The sequence below is a fragment of the Lates calcarifer genome, linkage group LG24, assembly GCF_001640805.2.
Source record: "Lates calcarifer isolate ASB-BC8 linkage group LG24, TLL_Latcal_v3, whole genome shotgun sequence".
NCBI classification, from domain to species: domain Eukaryota; kingdom Metazoa; phylum Chordata; class Actinopteri; family Centropomidae; genus Lates; species Lates calcarifer.
Window position 1 is genome coordinate 19,373,001 of NC_066856.1, and position 23,838 is coordinate 19,396,838.

Below are 23,838 nucleotides of genomic sequence, written 5' to 3' on the forward strand. Positions count from 1 at the left end.
TCGTATCATAGTAAATTAAAAATTGTTGATTGAACAAAACAAGACACCTGAAAATGTCACATTGAACTCTGGGAAAGAATAACTGCTACTGTTATCTCACATTTTATAGACACGATTAATCAGTTACTATTATATTCAATACTGAATTAATGAAATACCAAAGTCTGATCAGTGAAACTGATCAAAAGAGTGAAAACGTTTGCTGACATTAATTTATTGAATACCAGGCAGCAGAACAAGTAAACCTGGAAAACACGAGAGCAACCCTTAAAAACTCAGAAACTAATAAGAAGTAGCAATCCAAACCTTCAACAGTGTAAGAGAACATGACACTAAAAACTAAACACTCAAACATTGACTCAACACTGAAAACCAAACTTTCAAGGTGTTTTAAGGTGAATGAAATTCATTATTTCTACAATTTATCGACTACTTAAAACAGAACCAATCACTGAAAGGTCAACCTTTCAAATTTTAGTTTCTTGTGATTAATTTGCTAACAGTAATTTCGGCTCATGCACAAACTTAAAATCTAGTTTTCAAGCCAGTATTTAACACAAAGCTGTTCACAAACAAGTCTCCACAAACAAATGACGAACAACTAATATACACGACTGGATAGCCATACACAGATTACTAGCACACCCGCAGGAAGCAGCAAGACACAACTGCGATCCCAAACGATCACAAGGTGTTTAACATGCACACTGAAAAGAAATGTTAAATGACCAGAAACAGACACAAAACTACAATGACACATCGAGAACCAACACGATGTCAAAACAAACAGACTGTGCAAAATGGCGTAAAGCTACCACATAGACGCAAAACGATACAAAATCACCACAGAGATAAACATCAAATCAAAATAAATAATACGTAAAATGATGCAAAATCACCACAGAGACACAAAACGATCCCAACGAGATGCTGCGCCGCCACGACAAATACACTTATACACAGTGTAAAACGACAGAAAATGGAATAAAGGCCAAAAAAGAGAAGGCTAACGCTAATACTAGCCGCTAGGGCTAACACTCGCCTCTAATGCTAACGCTCGCAGCTAATTAGTTAGCTCGTTAGCCTTACCGTAGCAGGTGTGTTCGGCGTCCAGCCTCACCGTGATCGACGAAAACAACTCCAAAGCTTGTTTGAGCACCATGACTTCTTCAGTAATTACGTTTCTCATAACGCTAACAAACCAAAGCGACGAACAATCACGTAGAACGTTGACTTTATTCCGTATTTTAACTCGTTTTTCCGACGTTGATTCTCCGCCGCTCCGCTCTGCTCCCCCGTTCAGTTCAAGGACAATGACGTCACACGCCATCCAACAGTAGCCAACGTCTGCAGACGAACGCTGATTGGTCAGTTGGTCCCCGTTTCGCCAACTTCGCCTCTGATTGGTCGATTCAGCGGAAGTTGAAGTCTGAGGAGCGCTCAAAGAGACGTAATGGATGTATTAAGCTGCAGACTGGACTTGGCACCGTGCACCTGGACACCTACTGACAACAAATACTCTGCTGCGTCACTGGCTTTAATCTGCAGGTAAACACAAAGTAAACACAGTCCTGCAGGACTAACAGGAAACTAGAGGCTCTGCCTTCAAAATAAAATGCACAACTCTAAATCACCGCTTAATTAGACTACACAGAGTACGAAACAGGACAAATATAACTCTGTTGCATCCCGACCACAGCATAGGAAGTGGTGTCTCTGTAGCTGTCAAGGCGTAATGACGCTACTGTAGAATATACACTCACCAGGCATATTTGCTATTGTTTTACAAACCTTAGACCTTTATTTTGAAAGTCTGAACTAGACGTGTTACTCCAGTCTGTTAGACTTGACCCTGGTGTTGCTAAGGCGTAAGCTCCATAGCAACCGAGTCACCAGAAAGGAAAAGTTTAGATATTAGGATTTTATCTTTTTATACCAGAGGATACCTGCTGAAGATGGCGCATCTCTTCCATGAACGGAGGATGGAGACATAAGCATAAAAATGCCAGCAACAAAAGTCATCAAGCCAAAACCAGTGGAGGCGACGAAAAGAGCGGTGGAGAAATCCAAACCGGTGAAGGCGAAGGCGGTGAACAGAGGAGAAAGTGAACTCGGAGTGCCCACGGTGCGTAAAGGCCGCGCGTCAAGCTGTCCGAGGTGTCCGCAGCGGGACAGGTGTGAGGGGGCCTCAGCCTCCAAACCGAGCTGTGAGAGGAGAGCCAGGGCTGCCTCCGCTGCTCCCAAACCCACTGCACACTGGGCCAGAACAAACCCGGACTACCGGGGGCCGACCAGCACCCTGAAACACCCCGCCGTTGTTAACCCAAAATGCCGGGAAACGACCACCTGTCCGGGTCAGCGGGAGCAGCGCAGCGTCAGGGCCGAGACAAAGTATGCAAGTCAGAGGTGAGACAGGAGAGGAACCCAGAGGGAGAAAATACATATGCTATAATATATAAATATCATATAAATGTAATAAATAAAACCTCCCTGTCTGGTTCTTCTGCAGGTAAAAAAATATCAGGTTATTTTGCTGTCAGGCTGCACACACAAGCATCTTTTATCACAACTTAAACCTCTAAATTCTAAGTTTCTATGCCAATATCATGTGATTAGTTTTAGTTTTAAAATGGATCAACAGGAGATCAAACTTTCTTAAAGTGCCTCTTGAAATCTTCTGGACACTGACAACAGTAAAAGTAGTGAGTGTGTGTTTGTGTCCAGTGTTTGGAGGTGAAAACATGTCGGAGGGATCGTGCTGTTAAAGGCAGGTATAGTCCTGCTTCCTGCTGCTGTCTGCGGCCATCTGTTGCTGTGGATTAATCCCACATGCTTTACCACCCACTGGCGTGACAGACCTGCAGGTGAACTGCTGCAAACCTGTAAACATCCAGGATCAACACACCATTTGTCACATGGTTTGCTTTCAGGAGCAGCAGTTGTCATTCATTTTATAATTTTATAATCAAAGATCTTCAGAGCAAAATTGTAATAGAGTACTCACAGTCTTAACTTAGATCTGGAGGGCGAAGATGTCACAAGGAGCAGAAAATGAATTCCCATAATGACAAAAGTAAGTAGGAGGATCCAGGTTTGATCGTGTCTTTTTCTGTTTCAGTCACAAAGCTTTCACCGTCATCCCCCCGAACCCCAAGAAGAGACGAGAGATCCAGAGGAGTGAGTTGTCATGTTGTGTGTTGTGTTGTTAGTGTGGATATTCTGGGTGTTTATGTGTAATTATAGTTTTCCACGCTGGGTTAATTGATGTGTGATTGGTTGAGCAGAGGCGGAGGCCGAGCTCGCTGCGTTAGAGGAGCTGCGGCTGAGCAGAGCGATGGCTTACGTATCCATCAACCCCAGCAGTGTTGGTGAGACACACACACTCACTCAGAGAGAGGTCTGTAAGGTAAACATGTTTACTGTGATGTATTTACTTGTGCTGTGTCAACAGGTGGCTGCATGAGTCTGGAGGAAGTACGTCTGAAGCAGCAGCAGGAAATGATGCAGGCGAAGAGGAAACAGAAACCGGTCTCACAACTTTGACGTGAATTTTGCAAGAGCTAAATCAATGTTAACACATTTAACTTAGAGATAGTAATGTGTTTTGTGTGTGCTGTTATTTAGATGAAGCAGCAGGTGATGGAGGAAACACCTGTCCTGACGAGCTGAGCGTCACCTCTCCTCTCCTGTCGTCGTCTCTGCTGGCAGCTCAACGCCTCGCTGTGTCTGCAGCACAGAAATCACAGTGTTAAACTGGATTAAAAGCCCTTATTTTACTAAGAAATCCTAATTAAAACCTGTATTGTACATTATTATTGTATTATTATGCTTTCTGTTTTTGTACAGGGTTGTTTTAATTATGTACGTCACATACAAAAACATACAGTTACTAAAGGGTCATTCAGCCAAATTCTCATTTTACTAACTCTTATTTTCCATGCAGGTTACACAGCATTAAATTCATTTGGCAGCCACATACTCATCATTAGCAGTTACCTTTTACAATTAGGCAGTTTACAGTAGAGACAGAGACGAGGTATGAGTGAGAAAATTGACACCACTCAGCACAACAACCAAGATTTTAGATCACATTCAGATCAGTTACACAATTATGGGGCAGAGTTTTGTTTCTAGTTGCAACAAGTCTGATTTCATAGCTCTTTAAAGATGGAGTCTTCTCCGACTGTGGGTGTAGCTCTTGAGAATTGTAGTATAAACGCTGTGTTTCTGATGCAGCGCTTCAAGGATAAATGCAAACAGGATTGTGTGTGGCAGCCACAGACAGCTCTCTCTCTCTTGTACCTTTGTCAAGGTGTGGCCCATGAACACATCACGCCATTCTTCTCTGTTACATAAGCCATGCACCACAGAGATGATTGGGAGAAATGCAGACTGACGCAAATGGGCTGGAGACTGTAAATGACTGCATCAGTTCTACACTGTCAGCACGTCTCTACCTGTGTTTGTGTTTGTGTATTAGTCATGTGGAGATTAAAATTCCTTCACACAAGATAACCTGTGGTTCACTCCTGCTTTTCAGACGCTTGCTGGAGCTTTAACAAACACAATAATCACACATTAAACACATTTAGAAATTTAGATTTTTAAATTAGTTAAAAAATGATCTCAGCATCTTTTAAGAGTTAATTTCAAGGCACGCGCTGATTCCAGTTCATTTTGAAATAAGTCTCCAGGGAAAAATCTATTCAACATGTGTAACTGTGATTTTCTCCTCCACCAACAGAGGTCGTGTTCTGCTTCTTTCAGAGGCAGTGAGGGTGCACAGGGTGGGATATTGATGATGACCACACAGCATATTGTGTAAACGATGCCTGACTTGTGTTTGCAGAACCTTTGGTTCCCTGTAGGAATCAGCTACCTCAGATTAAATCAGAATATAGATCTTAAAACACCATAACAGTGAGCTGAGGCCACAGCCACACACTGTTGGACTGCTGCAGGAAAATATCCCTCTGGTTTTACATTATGACTCTAATGTTACATTGACAGTCTCTGCATAACACACACATACACAAATTAAAGGACAGGGAGCTAAATGTCAGCATCGTGCTGCTGTCCCGGGCATGCATAATTAAAATGTCATATTAGGTGACTGAAACACATGAATGCGCATGCGTCAGAGATATTGCAATATCTGTAGTTGAAGCAGCTGTAATTGTTTCGTGTGGCCATGATTGTAGTCCATTTAGGGACGCCATTCTGTGACGCTGATGCTGCATTCATGGGTTCACCGTAAGCCCCGACGTTTCAATGTCAAATACTCCAGAGGTGAGCCGATTATATTATGGATATAGTTAAGTTAAAGTGTATTTATTTTATTTGTTTTTGCGTTATAAATCAATTAGAATACATTAATTGTAATGACTTAAGTGTCATTCACAAAAACTTTTAAGATCGTCACAGAAAAACAAGACACCAGTGTATGAATTTGAATAAAATAAATTACTAAAAATACTGAAATGTAAAAACTGAATTTTTGGTGGCCTACTATTTTACTTTTTTATTTGTTATATTATTTTCCCCGTTTTTCTGGTGTGCATTAGTCTCAAACTGCTTTACTCTTTACATTTAAACTGTCTTATCATCAGCTCGCCGTAAGTAAAACACTTTACATTGCATCAACTTGTATCAAAAGTGCCGTATAAATAAACTTTGAATGCTTGATTAAAATGCATATCAGTACCTTAAAAAAAATCCACTTTCACTGAGCTTGTTTATAACTTCAAGCGCTTGTTGGTGTCCGCTTTCTGCTGTGACGTCCATATTTCCGACAGCGCCTGAAGGCGGCATGATTCGGTGGCTGCTGAGCTGATCTTTGTGCGAACGAAGCGGAGCGGTCGCAGTTAGCAACGGGCAGCAAACACACAGAGAAAAGACGCTAAAGACGGCGGAGGAGACAGCGTTTGGGCCCGAAAATTCACACAGACGGCGATTATACAAGTGACATCGACGGCCTTAAAATGGTAAGAGGACATCTTTAGGGTTGTGATCGTAGGCTGGCGGCGCTAAGAGCTAGCTGGCTAATGCTAAACGGTTAGCGAACTGTTTTCCTGACTCATTATTGAGGAGCCCGAGAAGCTAGGCTGCCATTTTACACCAGCAACACGGGCAGTTGGTCTCTTCTGCCCGCTCCGATGAGCTCGGCGGATACTGTATTTGTGTTAAATACATTCCACATAGCACTTCGAAATAAAAGCCAATAATACATACGATCCAGACAGCGATCGTAGTTTGATTTAAAGCCAGTCCACCCAGCGCCTACTTACAAGCTAACTGGCTAATCGAGCCTGAGAAGCTAATCATAGCTAGCAGTATTGCGTAGCAGCCTCTGGCTCAGTTCGCAGCCCAGCGTAGAGAAATCCCAACAAAGATTTCAGAAAGATGTGACTGTATAACCTTCTCGTATTTAGTGAGATGACTTTAAATCTGTAATTTAACCACAGCTCGGGTTTAAACTGAGCTGATCGGCCCTCTGCCGCTTTGGAGTGAGGGATAGTGATTTGAACCTGACACAGAGCCCCCACACTCCTGGAATACCTGGAGAAGACTTGGAGGGGTAAAATCGTTCATTTCCAGGCCTGGAGATGGGCTGGAAATGTATTAAAGCGGGTTGCTTTAACATAAGAATTGATTTCTGTTTGCTCTGAATGATCAGGACCTCTCTGAGGGAGGAAAATACTGCTGATGACTGACTGGCTCTTTTTCCTTTCTCCTTGATTTTTAAAATAGGAAACAAACACAGCTGACATTCCTGGTTGTTAATAATAAGTTATTATTCAATTCTTTTTTATTATGGAAGTTTGTAATTGGTTTATACGGATGGGGCAGCCATGGAAAAGTATACTTTCATTAGTTGGCAACGGCAATGTTTTATCTTCTGTTGTTTTAAACCAGTTGTTTTTAATACTGCATTTCACTCACATACAGATACAGTTTTTAACAGTTCCATTTAGTTTAGCACAGATTTTTCTCTAAGTTGAAACCATATCAATACCAATATCTGAAATCCTCATACTAGTATTGCCTCATCATGATACTGTGCGTTCATACAAGGCTGTGATACTTGTTATGGTATTTGCTCTTCACATTATACTTGAAAACTGATGTTCACAGTTGGCATACTTAGCAGTTTGAAATTCACATTTATTACATTTTAGTACAGAAGTTTTGATTGATTAGTCGTCACCTGGCAGCCATGGAAAAATTGACCTTTTAGTTGACACAGAGCAGGACCATAAACGCTTCATCCTGGGTTTGTATGCATTTGTAGAGTGTCAAAAACGTTTTTTCTGAAGGTCCAGACTGAGACAGATACACAGTAGTAAATATTGTGTTTGTGTTGTGTGTTTTTCAAGTTCAAAAATCAAGTTTAAATGTGATATTTTTGCTGCAGCCTTGGTCCATAAAGACGTATATTTATGAAAGAGGTTTAATAAAATGAAGCTGGTCAGAAATGCCCAATGAAGTTTAGAGGATTACATTATGTTCATACTGTCAGTTTCTGTGTGGTCATGCCTCACTATAAGGAGGCTGCAGTGTTTATACTGAGTGATGAGGCTTAAATGTACATGTGTAGACACATCTTATCCTGTTCAGAGTCAACCTGTTTGATTGGCAGTCTGAGTGTGTGTTTGTTCAGACTAAAGAGTGGGAGTGTGTTGGTATTTAGAGTAATATTTTCTGTCTCCTGTAGGATAATAACTCTGTATGTTTACTATGGTTAAACAGCTGTGGACTTATCCTTCCTCAGCTACATGGTTGTTCAGAGGCGTCTATAACTTGTTGTATTAATGTTGTGGAGCTGTAATGTTACATCCACAGATTCCTTTTTAAGCAGCTTTGAGAGGAATGTTGAATTTCCATATTTGATGTAATGAGAAATATCTATTTAAGGCAATTTCTCCACTGATGTTTACACTACTTAAAGCACATGCTGCACCTGATACGCTCCTTTCGCAACAGCTCAGTCACACATGCAGAGTTTAGTTGACTGATCTTTTCTCTGCTCAGCATCATGCTGGCATGCTCGACTGAAATCAGTCTGCATTTGTGTTTGGCAGCGAAAAAATGACTGGAGCACCTTCTGTGGGGCGGCTCTATTAGCAAATCAGCGGAGTGTAAACATGCTGTTATTAGAGCTGGAACAACAGAAAATGAATCTGATAATTGTTAATCATCTTACCAACTTTATAAGCAAAAACACTTAATGCAGCTGAATGGTTTCAGCCTCTAAATGTTTGCAGTTTTTCTAGGCTTTCATAATAATAAACTGAATTTTATTGGGTTTTGTTCAGTATCGACTTGTGCTCTGACATTTTTATAGTTTAAGCAAGAAAAACCAATAATGAGAGTAATTGTTAGTTGCAGCTCGAGCTGAATCAATTAGTCAATCGCCAGAAAATTAACTAAAATAAATTAATCATCTGATTATTGAGTAACTGTTTCTGTTTGAAACCAAAGACCGAAACACGATCCAAACGTCCATAATCGCGACAATGGAAGATGGAACCACAATATCCCCCCGCACCACTATCATCACAGTGTCAGCATGACTTGGTCCAATCGTGATCAAGAGATCACACCTGCAGTAAAAGGTAGGCTAGTAGGCTACAAAGCAAGACATTTTAAGATGTTAACTTGGACTCTTTTTATAGCGAAACAGCTAATCGATTCATGGAGGAAGATAAGCAGATTAATTCCAAATGAAAATGATCATTAGTTGCGGCCCCAGCTGTAACTGTCTGCCTGTTGATATTTGGTTCAGAACATGCAGTAAAATTATTTTCCTTCCTGCAGAAATCACAATTTAAAGTCATGTCAGCCGTGATCACGCCGTCCTCCCTCCTCCTTTACCCCGTCTGACCCGTCCAGGTCTGTCTGCTTAATATGTACAAGGTGCTTTGAAGTGACGGCACCGAGGGCAGCGATTGTGAAGTCAAACCAAAGGGCTGCGAGTCTCTGCTTGGCTGCTCTTCTGAATGCTGAGCAGAGCAACAGAAATCAAAAGCTGCTTACGCTAATGAAATATCCTCCCTCGCTGCCTAAACCCGGCATATGATCGGGTTTGTGTACACGCGCACAAACACATGTCGTACAAGCGAGTCACTGTTGAAGAGGCGCTTCAGATTCAGCTGAAGCTTTGTTGCTCCTCACGACTCACCACCAGAGTTTGGTGGTGTTGTTCCTGTCTCCATGAAATCTAAAAATCTAACTAACAGACGTGTCTCTGCCTCTGTGAAGATGGCAGGTTTACATTGTGTTTTAAATGTAGGGTATTAGGTTGTAGCGTCTGGCCAGGACACACGGTGACCAGGGTAATCTGATTTACCAGGCTGAGCTTTTTTTCCCACGGATACCGCGCTCTACCTCTCTTTCTTCCTCTTTTCTCTCTCCACCACTCCCTGCATCCTTCCCCTCCAGCAGATCGCGCTCACACACTCGACTCGGGTTCATGAGTTGTGGTTAATACCTGCAGTAAAGACTCATTCAGTGTGGGCAGAGTAGAAACCAGGTTTGTCTGGCACAGGAGGAGTCCTAACATGAAACCCTGCTGGGATTTTGTTGGCGTCCCCTCGCTGCTCTGGACAGCAGGGTAAGAGCTTATTTCCACGGACGATTTATTTAAATGTAAAGAAACATATTTGCATCGCACACTTACAACCAGGCAGTTTGTTAGAATAAGATTTGTTTTGATTTGTATTGTGCTGCCTGAGGTTGACAGCAGGTTTAAGAGAGGATGGGCTCTGGGTTCCCTCCATCCCTCTGTGGAGAGTATTCTTTATGATACTGTTGATTTATTTTTGTTTGTACCAGTACGTTTTAGTGCTTTAAGGCTGAGTAATCATTCATATTTAGAAAACATTTTTCCTCCTTACAACTTAGAGATGCACCAATCCAACGTTTTCTTTCCTAATTCAGATTTTTTTTTAACTTCAAACGTGCCAATACTGAATAGAAATCCAATACCAGCGCCCTCTTTTTCCCAGATTGTAAATCTGTGTATCTCACTGCCTGGAAGTCACTGAAATCATTTTACTGTAAGGTGACACGAGGCCAGGAACTGTATTTGTTTTTAGAGTGTATCCATTTAATTAGGTCAGTATTGGATCGGTGACTAACTAATGATTGTTATTGTTGAAAATGCACATTATAATTTCCCAGAGCTCATCATAAACATAAACAGATCCACTGCTGTATTTGTTGACAGCCTAGTTGTTGTGGTTCAGACACTTATAGATCGTTCTCTGAAACGCACGAGTCGTGACCTTTGAACCCTGCTGCCTTCCTGCCGCGTGTGAAGGCATCGCATGCCGACCGCGGTGCTGTTGTTGATGATGACCGGCGCTCGGGCTTCTTGTTTCACGACAAACTTTCTAGAGACTGTTGCCACTCATCAAGCCGTCCACATCCCATTACCCCCCCCACCCCACCCCCGTCACGTAGCTGAGGAACTGATAACAGGTCAGATACTGGAGGGACACACATCTAATACCTCCTGGTGTGGGAACCTGAAATCTGATCCCAGAGCTGCAGTGAAGGGCACCTTTCTTACCGCGGGTGAATAGAGGCGCAGGAGACAAGAGAGGCCGAACACTCCACCTTCTGTAGTCCAACGGCTACTCGGAAGGTATTGTCTGCCCCAGTTGCCATGGCAACTGTCGGAGCACCTCAGGTAGGTAGGGCTGCCTTTACCGAGTCGAGCGCGGAGCGGAGGCCGGAGCGGGTCTAGAGTCTGGGCCTGAGCTCTGACGGGCCCAGCTCAGGCTCCATCAGTAAACGCACCATCCTAACCCCGTATGAGCCGATGATGAGTTCAGGGTAGGAAATAACTGTCCGGAAATTATAGAACTTACTTTGTTACAGCTGATACATATTTGTGACTATCCAAAAGTTCACCTAAACGACTCTCATGTTCCCTATGTGTAGATATTCCTGATTTTTAATATCAAAATATGAAATTCTTATCACAGAGATGTGTAATAATATTATCATCTGTTAATTACATGTTTTATCAGAAAACCAACAGATGCAGGATTTGATGAATCAATGGGAAGACACCAAGTCAGTGTGCATCGCTATTAGGCCTGCAACTAACCATTATGATCATTATCTGCTACTATCAATCAATCACTTATTTGTTTTGTCTATTATAATGTAAGAAGCTGGTGAAAAATACCCAGATCTACGTCTTTAAATGTCTCACAATGTCCAACCAGCAGTCCAGAACCCAGACATACTCAGTTTACTATCAAGAACAAAAAAGAAAAGCATAAAATTCTCACGTTTGAAAAGCTGGAACAAGCAAACGTTTGGGATTTTTGTGTATAATATAAAAGAACTAATCCTGGATACTGAGTGTTGCAGCAGGTGAAGCAGAGATGTGTTTTTGTTGGTGGCTGTTGGAGGAGAGCGGTGGTAGCAGATTGCAGCTGCAGTGCTGTGGTCAGTCTGTGGGAGAGGGGGGAGGAGAGGGGAGGGAGGGTGGAGAGGGATGCTGGAGGCAGAGGTTGGGCGTGGAGAGGACGACAGATTTTAGTGACTGATGAAGGCCTAATCCAAGTCTTGATGTGCCCAGAGTTTACTGCTGCGTCAAGGCTTTTCCTCTGCCTCGGTGCTCCCTCGTCTTTATCATCCTTGCCCACTGTGTCGCTCGGAGAACCAGAACTGGAGAAACTGCTGCAGTATATGATTTGAGAAATCATAATACACAAGAGTTTCTCCATTTACTGGCAAAACCATTTTTTATAGTGTTTGGGAAATGGTTTTAATTTCTTGAGCAAGTTTCTTTTTATCTTGTTGCACCAGGGGAATATTTTACTGCTGAGAGAAAATTACTTTCCAGCTACTATAGTTTAATAATCAATGAATCATTAAAGTTAATTATATGAAGAAAACAGTTGCTTGTTTCAGCCTCTTAAATGCGAGGATTTGCTGCAGTTAAATCACATGCTGCTGGTAGCGACATGTTCTGCTTTGTGTTTGTTGAAGAGTTCACGTTTGATAGAAACTAGACGATTAGTTGATTGGTTTATTGATTGCATTTGATTGTAAATTGAATATTTTGGACTGGAGATTGGACAGAGGAAGCATTTTGAAGACTTTGGGATTTTGGAACTTTTGGATTTTGGATGGATTTATAATGTTTTCTCAAACCAGATTAATTGTAAACAAATTATTTTTAGTCACAGCCTAGGCTAGAAATAATATCCAGTTTTATGAGCCTGCCATGTAAAATCTAAATATAGTTAAGTGTTGCAGCGAACACACAGATTTGCTGTGTTATTTAAACATCTAAACAACTGTGTTTTATTTTCATAAGCAGCAGCAAATTTTGTCACTGCCGCGTCACCAAAGCTGCTCAGACGTCTAGCGTTGAGCGGCCAGGACTCATCAACAGAGACAGGAAGTAAACAGAGCAGGTCACTCAGCTTCCTCCCCTCTCTCACACTGACAGACTCTTGCACTTGGGTCACGTCCTGAGTCTCTGGCCCTAATAGCTGTGAATGGCCAGAGACGGGCAGCGCTGCATGCCTGGTCCTTCTAAATATAGCAGCGCTGCCTACATGTACACAGCAGTTTCTACCCATGCACCCTCCCTTTGGTCTCTCTGTATTCACACAGCACAGGCTGCATGTTCCTGCTTCGTCCTTTTTTGTCGACTGCTCTTAAATGTTCTGGGATATCAGTATCGAGTCGTGTTACAGGCTGTGTAACGATAACAAATCTTGGTTTGATGCCTGCTCGTTATTAACGGGTGTCTCATTGTGTTTGTTTTCATGCAGAGCTACCAAACATTGTCACAGTTGCCTCTGGTGAAAGATGTCAGATTTAATTGCCGTCATGGCAGCGTTGGCTGATCTGAATTAGTGCTGCAGCTAATGATGAGTTAATCTGTTATTTTTCTAATGGTTTAGAGCGTGAAATGTCTGAAAAATATCAAGTAGCCCGACCTATCTCCACAGGTATATCCCAGGATGCAGTTAACGGTTAATTGCCCGCAAAGAAAACCAGTAAACAAACCAAATATTCGCCAAAACTTACATTTTCAGTGTGTGGGTTGCAGGTCGGAGGTTGTTCGTGGCGAGCGAAGGAAGGACAATCCAAGGCGACATCACAGCCTGATTTGTCTGAAACAGAAAACAGAGAAAAGAAGCATTGATTAAAATAAATCTCTTGATTGATTACTTGGGATCAAAGCGTTCAAATACAAGTTGCATGTCACATGAACTCAGTCTGGATTTGATGTTTGAGTCCACGTGAGGCATTTTGGAAATTAAATGACGCCTGAAAGCAGCTTTTCATAACAACATCTGTATCACATGAAAAGGAAAAATGATGTTAATGATGTTTGATGGAGTTTCCACATGCAAACGTTTCAGAAAACACAGGAGCGTTTTATAAGCTAATATAATTTAGTAAGATCATTGGCGTTATCTTACTCCCTCTGTCTGCGGCTTCATTTAGAAGTTTTTTTTTCAGCTGATCACTCGTCATAAAACCTAATTAACTCCGCTTCAGTTCAGTAAAACAATAAAACATCATTCATGCTCGGTGTGAAAGGTCTTGGTCTCTTGTCACTTTGTCTCGTTCTCCCTCGCTCTCCGTGGCTTGAAAGCCGTCGACGCTGCAAACTGTGGCGTTCGTTTACTGTCTCCACGTGTCCCGACAGCGGGGATGAAATTACAGCTGCAGGTCTGTCAATTAGCCTTAATGATGTGAACCTCCTTGGACTGTCATCGGTGTTGCTGTTAAACCAGCTGAGTGTTGCAGTCGTGACCTGACCTCATATTTAAACATTCAGATTTGAGCTGAGTGTTTTCAGATTCATCTCCATGCTTTATTTAGGCATGTATAAATCTTTCAGGGCTTTAGACGAAGTTTTAAAAGTAAAAATCGGCTCATATTAGCAAGAAGAATCTCTGCAGACAGGGAGACTGGGCTCTGTTTTGACAGTAGTGGTGGAGGAAGTGATGGAGGTTGAAGTGGACTAATCTGTCATTAGCTGAGTGACGTCAGGGTGTGGTCAGCAGCGTGTCTACAGGGATCAGAGCCAGGTGTCAGCAGATAAATCCATATAACCTACCTGGCTAACTGCTAACACAGTACTTTGAAAATTGATGCTAATTGGTTTTAAATTAATCTCGAGCATCACTTCTTCTACTCCTGTTTTTATGCAGTTACATTCAAAGTTCACTGTTAAAAATGTTTTCTGTCTTTTCCTTATTTTGCTCTCAGGTCATCTGGTGAGGAGCGCCGAAGCTTTTAGGTGGAGGAGTGGCAGACAGCGCCACCCAGGTGTGCAGAGTGGGACTGCATCCCGTCTCACAACCCGACGACCAGCTTCCCGAAGTGCCGCCGCCGCCGCCAGATGGACTGCAAACTCTGAGAGCAAGAGCGAGTCAGGGACAGAAATCAACCCGAGGAGAGGAGCCGGGGGGAGAACGCTCGCTGGAGCAGGACAGGGAGGGCACTGGTAGGGAGAGGAGAGGACAAAGGGGCTCTACGATGTCGTCGAACAGGACCCAGAACCCTCACGGACTGAAACAGATAGGCCTGGACCAGATATGGGACGACCTGCGGGCTGGCATCCAGCAGGTGTACACGCGGCAAAGCATGGCCAAGTCGCGCTACATGGAACTCTACACGTATCCTGAGAGAGCGGGGGAAGGTTGACGCTGTGTGCGATTAGAGTTTTAAATGTTTTAATTTTTACAAATATTATAGAAAATTCTCTCATTCTAACTTCGTAAATGTCTTTATAATCATAAACTTATTATATTTAGGGTTCAGACTGTTTTCAGAGCAAAATTTAAACCGTTTTAATTATTCATCATGTCTAATTCATCACCTTAACAGCTGATGCATCCTAGATGATCATAATCTCACCTGAAAGCTGCATTTTAAACGTTAACCACAGTGATAGACACCATACAGCAGCACTTTAAATATTTACCAGTGTCCTACCAGTTGTTTAGTTAGCAGCCATGCTTTCTGTGTGCTGTGTGTGTGTCTGTGTTGTGGTGTATTTAATGGCACTGGCTTGTTACTTCCTTCTCTCCTGTTTTATTGCTGTGTGCTCAGGTAATGAGTTAGAGCAGAAGAGCATCCAACAGGCCAGAGTCCTGAAAACAGGAAACAAGCCTTTGCCTGGGCTTTATATAATTACTCATCATCTTAACTAAGTTTAGATCCTTATCAGGAGGTGCTGATTTATTCTTATACACAGTGTGTTTGATGCAGGGAAAGCACACAACTGAGAGATGATTTTCTCTGAGGGCACGTTTTGTTGTTTGACAGCCTCGCTTCCTCTTACGCACCTTTCCAGCTCTAAAGGATGTCGTCATTTCCCTGAAGTGCTCAAAGCTCAGAGCGGTGATCTTATCCTGTCAGGCAGAAAGAAACAACATCAGTTTAAACTAAGCTTTATTCAACCTCTGAGTTCACTAACAGAGCAGATTCAGTTTTAGTGATTCTCTGTGTTCACTCCTTAACCCTTCCCTCAGACATGTATATAACTATTGTACCAGTGTCCACCAGTCCAGCCAGGGCAGGGGCTCTGCGCCTCCAACCAAGCCCTCCAAAAAGTCCACCACTCCAGGTGGGGCTCAGTTTGTAGGCCTGGAGCTCTACAAGCGACTCAAGGAGTTCCTGAAGAACTATCTGACCAGCCTGCTCAAGGTGAGAACCCCTAACCCTCAGAGGTCCTGTGTCCCATAGAATAATACACCCGTCCTTATTTCCGCTCTCCTTTGTTTTCCCCTCAGGATGGTGAGGATTTAATGGACGAGTGTGTGTTGAAGTTTTACACCCAGCAGTGGGAGGATTACCGTTTCTCTAGTAAGGTCCTCAACGGGATCTGCGCCTACCTCAACCGCCACTGGGTCAGACGAGAGTGTGATGAGGGACGCAAGGGCATTTATGAGATATACTCTGTAAGTCTGCGTGGACCTCTGTTCAGTCCTGTCTTTTTTATCTTAAGTTATCAGTGCTCAGCAGATGTTCGCACTTAACGCCGGCTGACAGTTGAGTTTCTTTCAAAGTAGTCATGACTATTTAAACACCAAACATATAAATATTCCATTTTTATGGGGATAGAGCTTCAAAGAGGCTCGGTGAAACCTCTGTGCTTCTTGTTTGTGTTGATAAAACATCTGTTTAAAAGGAAATGCTTCTGCTAGAATTCACTGACGTAAAAGTTAGAGAGCAGAATGTCTGACTGGGGTCATTAAAGGGCCTTCAAAGTCATTGTAAACTTATTTAGTTTGATGTCTGGGCATCCTGGGGTGAGATACTGATCAAAAGGAACCGAGACGAGTAACCGACACGAAGCCTCAAGTCTTGACCTTTTGTTAATCTACTCATCTTCCTCCCCCTCTCCTACACTGCTGTTTCCTCCCAGCTGGCACTCGTGACCTGGAGGGAGTGTTTATTCCGACCCCTCAACAAACAGGTGTGTTTAGTTTCTTTTTATAGAAGCGATGTGAGAAATAACAGTGGTTCAATACAGTACAGTTAACAGTGTTCTGTTGTTCCCTGACAATAACTAACATCTGCTTTTCAGGTAACAAACGCTGTGCTGAAGCTGATAGAGAGAGAGAGGAATGGTGAGACCATTAACACCAGACTGATCAGCGGTGTGGTCCAGTCTTATGGTAGGTCCATATGTATGATGAAGAAGCAACCATCTGTTATAGGCAGATGTCAGAGGGAGGCAGCAGAAAGCCCTTCATACTCATACCTCTTCTTTTATCAGTGATTAATTACTTTCCTGAAATGAAAATATGATTAATTAAGAAAATAAAATCCCTGGTGCGTTCCATTTGAACCAGGAAGTCGTAATTTCCAAGTTCCAAGTGGCAAACGCCTCCTGAAGTTGGATATCCAACTCAGAGAGTCGGACTAACCCTCACCTCAAAATCCAAGATGGCTGCCCTGCATATCAACAGAAGTGAAAGCTGTAATAACATCCTGTTTGTTAGCACTTCTGTCTTTTATCTTTTGTTTATGTCATGAGTACTTTGACGCAGAATGTGAATATTATGTGGAGGGAGGTTGGTTTTTCTGAGCTTTTGCACCATGAATAAAGGCACCACGATCCCATGAGCTGCTCTGGGTCAAAAGGACACATCCTCAGCAGAAGCTCAGACTCAAACTGACATCCTAAGATATGTCTGCAACCGCCCACAGCTCCTGTACATTCATCTCACGCTTTCACAACAATTACAAGCTCCTGACTTGTACTAGAACACGATCAACCCGATTTCTCCAAACTCGTCTCAAATCTCAACCCCTAACACACTGTTATAATCTTTACTGTGTCAGGCCTACATTTAGAACCAGGCTTAAATATAACAGCAGCCATCTTTAACCTCATGTTTCAGACCAACCCTCCAAACCAGTCACAGTTTAATTTAAAGCCTGTATCCCATGAAACACCTGAGCATCTGCTGTCCATGTTTCTTCTTACTCTGTTAACGCTGGTGGGATTTATAATGTTGATCAGTTTGTGACGATCTAAGTAAAATACTTCTCATCCAGAAGAAGATGCTCAAGAATAAAATAAGAGTGAAAAGTTACAGAAGCTGAAAATATAAAATGAAATATTGAGCTAACCGTGCTCTCCTCCTCCTCCTCCAGTGGAGCTGGGCCTGAATGAAGAGGACGCCTTCGCCAAAGGCCCGACGCTGTCCGTCTACAAAGAGTACTTTGAATGTCAGTTCCTCACTGACACGGAACGTTTCTACACACGTGAGAGCACAGAGTTCCTGCAGCAGAACCCCGTCACCGAGTACATGAAGAAGGTAGGCACTCACTCCACCACCTCGTACAGCTGTGAATGAATGAATGGATGGTTTCATGGCAGACTTTATGAAAGAGTTTTTGTTCTGCTGCTTCTACTCTCTGTCTTTGGACTGAAAGTTAAACTGAGAGTGAAAACAATCACAATAAGGAAACGTATGTTTAGAGTGTGTGTGTGTTTGTGCTGATTTCCTGTGTGTTTTACCTCAGGCGGAGGCCCGGCTGCTGGAGGAGCAGCGGCGTGTCCAGGTTTACCTCCATGAATCCACCCAGGACGAGCTGGCCAGGAAGTGTGAGCAGGTCCTCATAGAGAAACACCTGGAGATCTTCCACACCGAGTTTCAGAACCTCCTGGACGCCGACAAGAATGAAGGTACGAGTTTAACTCCAACTTTGAGCCTTAAACTTAAACTTATTTTTCAAGCGCTACTCAATTAAAAAGGTTAAACTGGGAGGTTGTCCTGACATCAACAGTGGTGTTACAGTCACAGCAGCCAGAAGTTTCATTTCAGCCGTTACAGCATTAATGTTAATTAGCTACAGATGATCTAATCAGCCGCCGCTGACATTTGTCAATTAAACCGATGAAAGCCCCAGTCAGCAGCTAAAAATAAGAAGCTGCTGCTGAAATGTTTTCTGCTTTTCTCTCTGCTAAAGGAGGAGAGAAGAGAGACTAAATACTGAATCAACAGTCAGTCAGTCTTTTAAATGACCAGTGGGTAAATAATTCTCATCCCTGCTGATTAACTCTCTTCATCTTGTTCTTTAGACCTGGGTCGGATGTACAACCTCGTGTCGCGGATCACAGACGGTCTGGGTGAACTGAAGAAACTTCTAGAGACTCACATCCACAACCAGGGCCTGGCCGCCATCGAGAAGTGTGGAGAGGCTGCGCTAAACGTACGCATGACTCTTACACCTCTGATACCAGTTTACCTTTTAGTTATCCAGAGTCATAAGATGTTACAATAAGACGTTTACCTTCCAGGACCCCAAAGTGTACGTCCAGACCACCCTGGATGTCCATAAGAAGTACAACGCCTTGGTTATGTCTGCCTTCAACAACGACGCCGGCTTCGTGGCGGCACTAGACAAGGTCAGTAATCCTCTGCGACGACCTGAGATACAAAATAAATCACAACATCAGAGGATTTTTACTGTAAGTCTAATGCTTTGTCCGTCTTTTCACAGGCATGTGGTCGATTCATCAACAACAACGCCGTCACCAGAATGGCTCAGTCGTCCAGCAAATCTCCCGAGCTGCTGGCCAGATACTGCGACTCTCTACTCAAGAAGAGGTAGGTGATGCATTGAAATCTAAATGTGATCTGATGAAGTTAGTTGATCCACAGAAATCTAAACATTAAAAATCATGTTTTGTAGTTGACAAAATGATATTCAGTCAAGATCCACTTGGTAATTCATGGAGTTCTGTTGTCTCAAGAACAAACTGTCAAGCTCAACATTTTGTTTGACTCTCTCTTGCCAGCTTTGTTTTCTGTTACTGTACAGTGATTAAAATCTTACCTTTGCTCTTTGTGTTTTCTCTTCAGCTCCAAAAACCCAGAGGAGGCAGAGCTGGAGGACACACTCAACCAAGTGGTGAGATACTTTGACCTGTGAACACATTTACGTCTGTATAAATTGATGCAATCACTGCAACTACTACAAATTTTCATGTTGCAGTGCCTTGTACCTTACGGTGTGTCTGTGTTTTCCTCCTCCAGATGGTTGTGTTCAAGTACATCGAGGACAAAGATGTTTTCCAGAAGTTCTACGCGAAGATGCTGGCCAAGCGTCTGGTCCATCAGAACAGCGCTAGCGACGACGCGGAGGCCAGCATGATCTCCAAACTCAAGGTCTGATTCACACCGAGCAGCGCCGACAAACTGCAGAGAGGATCGCAGAGTGTGTTCGACATCCACAGCAACACTAAACTGACGGATTCTGTTTTTGTTCTCCTGCAGCAAGCGTGTGGGTTCGAATACACGTCCAAACTGCAGCGGATGTTCCAGGACATCGGAGTCAGTAAAGACCTGAACGAGCAGTTTAAGAAACACCTGACCAACTCCGAGCCTCTGGACTGTGAGTAAACACTCACTGCTGATCCCTGATCTGTTTATGCTGAACTCTTTTTTTTGATGAAACTAAACTGGTGTTTTTCTCTTGTCTGTGTTCTTAAAGTGGACTTCAGCATCCAGGTTCTGAGCTCTGGGTCTTGGCCTTTCCAGCAGTCCTGTACCTTCGCTCTGCCGTCTGAGGTAAGGCTAATCCAACGTGGTTTCTCACTGTGCAGAGTAGTTTTTAAAGCCCAGGTGCATCTGAAATATCCAGCTCCTGTTGAGGGAAAAATGCATTTTGTTAGAGCTGGATTTATTTTTCTCTTTAAATCTAAATTACAGTCATAAACCTTTGGCTTTTGCTGACAGAGCAGCTTTATTCTCCACATCAGGAGGACTCAAACAGCTTTCAGGAAGCACTTAAGATACAGATAGGGTGAACATCTGTCTTTTCAGGGCAGAAGGAACACTTAAGTTCCACTTTTAAATCTTTCTTTTTGTCAGAAACTTTTTTCTAACTCTGTCTGATCTCTGTCTTCTTTTCCCTCTGCAGCTGGAGCGAAGCTACCAGCGCTTCACGGCGTTTTATGCCAGCAGACACAGCGGCAGGAAGCTGACCTGGCTCTATCACCTGTCCAAAGGAGAGCTGGTCACCAACTGCTTCAAGAACAGGTAACACGGTTTAGTAACTGTTAGAGGTCTGTTGCTGCTTTATTATGCCACCACAGCCTCCTTTCAGCTTTTTTTCTATGTGTTTTAGACTTAAAAGTTAAATAAATAATGATAAAAACTGATAACAGAAATGTAATCAAGCGCTCAAGCAGCCACTAAATAAGCAGCTGCTTCCTGTTCTGTTTCAGGGGCTTGAAACCCCCCGAGTTCGAGGACACCAGGTGTAAACGTAGCCACAGTTTTAGAGTTTTAAAACGTGTTAGTGTGTAGAACTCAGCAGCTCAGGGAGAGATGAACCAGAGTGGACTGGGCCTGTATGTAAGGCAGAGACTGGGAGGCTGTTGGAGTCGTTTTCATACTGAACCTGTTGTTGTTGTTGTTGTTTACAGGTACACACTGCAGGCCTCCACCTTCCAGATGGCCATCCTGCTGCAGTACAACACAGAGGACAGTTACACTGTCCAGCAGCTCACCGACAGCACACAGATCAAAACTGTGAGCACGACACTTCAACTGCCTCGCACTAATAATGAAATTTAAAGACTTATATTTATATATATATTGTTATTCTGTTAAACTTCTCTCCTAACCAATAGTTTCTTTTATTTTCAGGACATTCTGGTTCAAGTTCTGCAAATTTTGTTAAAATCAAAGCTGCTGGTGAGTTAAACAAAGTGTTTCTTCCTCCTTTGTTTGTTTGATCATGTTGTAAATTTACATAAGTCAGTTCAGGCTTAAAATTGTATGTTACACAGACATTTGTCTCCATAAAGACACAAAACGCCTCTGACCTGACTGGTATTTGTTTGTTTTTGACCACTAGAGGGCGCCAGACAACAGGTTTCTGTTTACATCAGCCTGAAAAATCAGTTCATCTTTAATTAGAGAGTTAATTAAGTTTTAAAGTGTAAGAAGGAGTTTTAATTGTGCTGTCAGTGCTGCAGAGCCCACCTTTTTAAAGGAAAGTTATTGTGCAGATCAGTCATCAGCTGTCTCTCTAATGTCCGTCAGGTGTTGGAGGACGAGAACGCCAACGTGGACGAGGTGGAGTTCAAACCTGACACTGTCATCAAACTTTTCCTCGGCTACAAGAAGTGAGACTCTAACACACAAAAAAAGATCCATCTGAAATACAAACACAGTCACATGAGACACAAAGCTGGACGTTTTGGTTTAATAGCAAAGTTTTAAATTCTGTTTTTTTTTCTTTCCTCCTCTGCAGCAAGAAGCTGAGGGTGAACATCAACGTCCCGATGAAGACGGAGCAGAAACAGGAGCAGGAGACGACTCACAAGAACATCGAGGAGGATCGAAAGCTCCTGATCCAGGTGAGTTTTTACACCTCAACAGATTGAAAGTAACAGGTTAAAGACAAAGCGTTTAATGTTGTTTACTGAATTAGTACAAATAAATAACGTTAACGTGTATTCACAGGCTGCGATAGTGAGGATCATGAAGATGAGGAAGGTCCTGAAGCACCAGCAGCTCCTGGCTGAAGTCCTGAACCAGCTGTCGTCCCGATTCAAACCCAGAGTCCCCGTCATCAAGGTAACACACACTTTTAATAAATATTAGGTTTGTCAACATCACATGCATGAAAACGTCTGGTTTAAGGAGCAGTCTGGTGATATTTTATATTTTATTGTCAACAAATCCCCAAAAAAGACCAAAACCAACAGTAATGGTTTCCCACTAATGATTAATTCCTAGTTAATCGATTATTTTTTTAGTTTTTAAAATGAAAAAAATTCTTAGGTTGGCTTGATTATTAATTTAAAGCCACAAATCTTCACATTTAAAAAGAAAAAGTAACTGAAATAGGCAGTAATCAAAATAGTTTCCAATCAGTTCCCTGACTAAGCACCAAATGTGGATTAATTAATCCGCTGCTGAAAATAGTCCCACAGTCAGAAAACAGCCTGACGTTTGTGTTTTGTCTCCCTCTTGTGGACAGAAATGCATCGACATCCTGATAGAGAAGGAGTACCTGGAGCGAGTGGACGGCGAGAAGGACACTTACAGCTACCTGGCCTGAACGCCGCCCTCCCTCCTTCCCACCCGCCGGCTCTCCTCAGTTTTATTTTTATTTGTTATCTTCTTTTTTTTATGTCTGAGTAATAAAGTGTGGAATCCCTCTGAGCGGCGGACATGTTGTGAGTGTGTCGCCGATCATGTGACTGTCCCGATATGACAACCATCAACGTTAAGGGGGGAGGAGGAGGGTGTGAACTTTATGCTCTGCCTTCGAGGAACAAACACCCCTCCTGTTGAGACTGGGAAACCCCGTCTACATGCTCGCCTGTCCCGTCCCATCTGTAGGACTCAAACACACTCACACACTTCCTTGTTGTCATATTGTAAATAACCACAGACTCTAAGAGGAAAAAACAAACCCTACTCCCTTCTTTACATAGCGCAAACGTAATGAATTAGCCTACAGCCAATCAGAGGAGAGCCGCATCCAAAGGTTTCTGCATGCTACTGCCTACCTGCACCGCAGTGACCACGAAAAAGATTTAAAAAGTTAAAATTAAAAAGTCGAGTCACTGGGCAGCCGACGCAGTCCACCGTACGACGACACGAAATCAACGCCGGTCATGAGTTAAAGTCTGTGACTGAACCGGAGGTGGCGGCGGTGGAGAGGTTAGAGCCGCCACAACGCTTCATTATCTGCTGAAGTTGTCTCAGTTTTGGTTTGAGGTCGGTTGGGTTCATGCGGGAGGCCTGTTTCATTACTGAACGGTGGACATTTGTATAGTGTGGTTCATTTTCTAAATGTGTGATAAATAAAAACAAGGAAAGATTTCTCTAAACGCTCGCCTCCACGAGTTTTCCATCTTACGATCACTACAAAGCTAATGTTAGCATGAGTTTCCTCTAGACTGGTGAGTGAACAGCTGTTAATGCTACATTGGAACTTAAATATAGCACCTGTAATAGATTTAACATCTAACTTTTTTGAAGGAAACGTGACACAGGCTTCTTAACTGTGAGATTTTTCAGCTTTTCTTGTGGTTTCATGACAGAAAACTGATCATATTTTGTTTTTTTTGGACTGTTAGCAGATAAATAAATAATCATCCACACTGCATTTTATAATATCAAAAGGATAAATCCTGTAATTTAGAACCTGGGCCTTTTTACTAAGGAGTAAGAACCAGAAACATCTCTTTATATCTCTACCAGACTCCATTGACAAAAACGGGATTTTTACTGGGAGCTGCTGGAATACCACTGCCTCCATCTGTTAGTGTGTCTGTGTTACTGTGAGACCTTTCAGTGGTGG

The 23,838-nt window shown here is 42.8% G+C and overlaps 2 protein-coding genes across 3 annotated transcripts; both read left to right on the forward strand.

Annotated features, from left to right (window-relative positions):
- Positions 1–1,455: 1,455 nt before the first annotated feature.
- Positions 1,456–3,812, forward strand: zgc:194621 (uncharacterized protein LOC795037 homolog). 2 transcript variants are annotated; one of them, XM_018679173.2, is made up of 6 exons: positions 1,456–1,548; positions 1,940–2,406; positions 3,119–3,177; positions 3,285–3,368; positions 3,452–3,528; positions 3,625–3,812. In XM_018679173.2, the coding sequence occupies exons 2-6, from the start codon at positions 2,003–2,005 to the stop codon at positions 3,667–3,669; spliced, it is 669 nt and encodes a 222-aa protein (XP_018534689.1). In that variant the 5' UTR covers positions 1,456–1,548; positions 1,940–2,002; the 3' UTR covers positions 3,670–3,812. The 2 variants fall into 2 exon arrangements, with proteins under 2 accessions (XP_018534689.1, XP_018534688.1); XM_018679172.2 differs by lacking the exon at positions 1,456–1,548 and having other exon boundaries at positions 1,609–2,406.
- A 1,985-nt stretch (positions 3,813–5,797) lies between these two features.
- LOC108885000 (cullin-1) lies at positions 5,798–23,365 on the forward strand. The gene is made up of 22 exons (XM_018679168.1): positions 5,798–5,984; positions 14,257–14,666; positions 15,525–15,699; positions 15,786–15,953; positions 16,421–16,471; positions 16,583–16,673; positions 17,659–17,822; positions 18,031–18,193; positions 18,590–18,720; positions 18,809–18,916; positions 19,012–19,118; positions 19,374–19,422; positions 19,548–19,679; positions 19,788–19,905; positions 20,005–20,081; positions 20,434–20,552; positions 20,942–21,047; positions 21,165–21,212; positions 21,564–21,646; positions 21,775–21,880; positions 21,987–22,100; positions 22,507–23,365. The coding sequence occupies exons 2-22, from the start codon at positions 14,527–14,529 to the stop codon at positions 22,585–22,587; spliced, it is 2,331 nt and encodes a 776-aa protein (XP_018534684.1). The 5' UTR covers positions 5,798–5,984; positions 14,257–14,526; the 3' UTR covers positions 22,588–23,365.
- Positions 23,366–23,838: the final 473 nt, after the last annotated feature.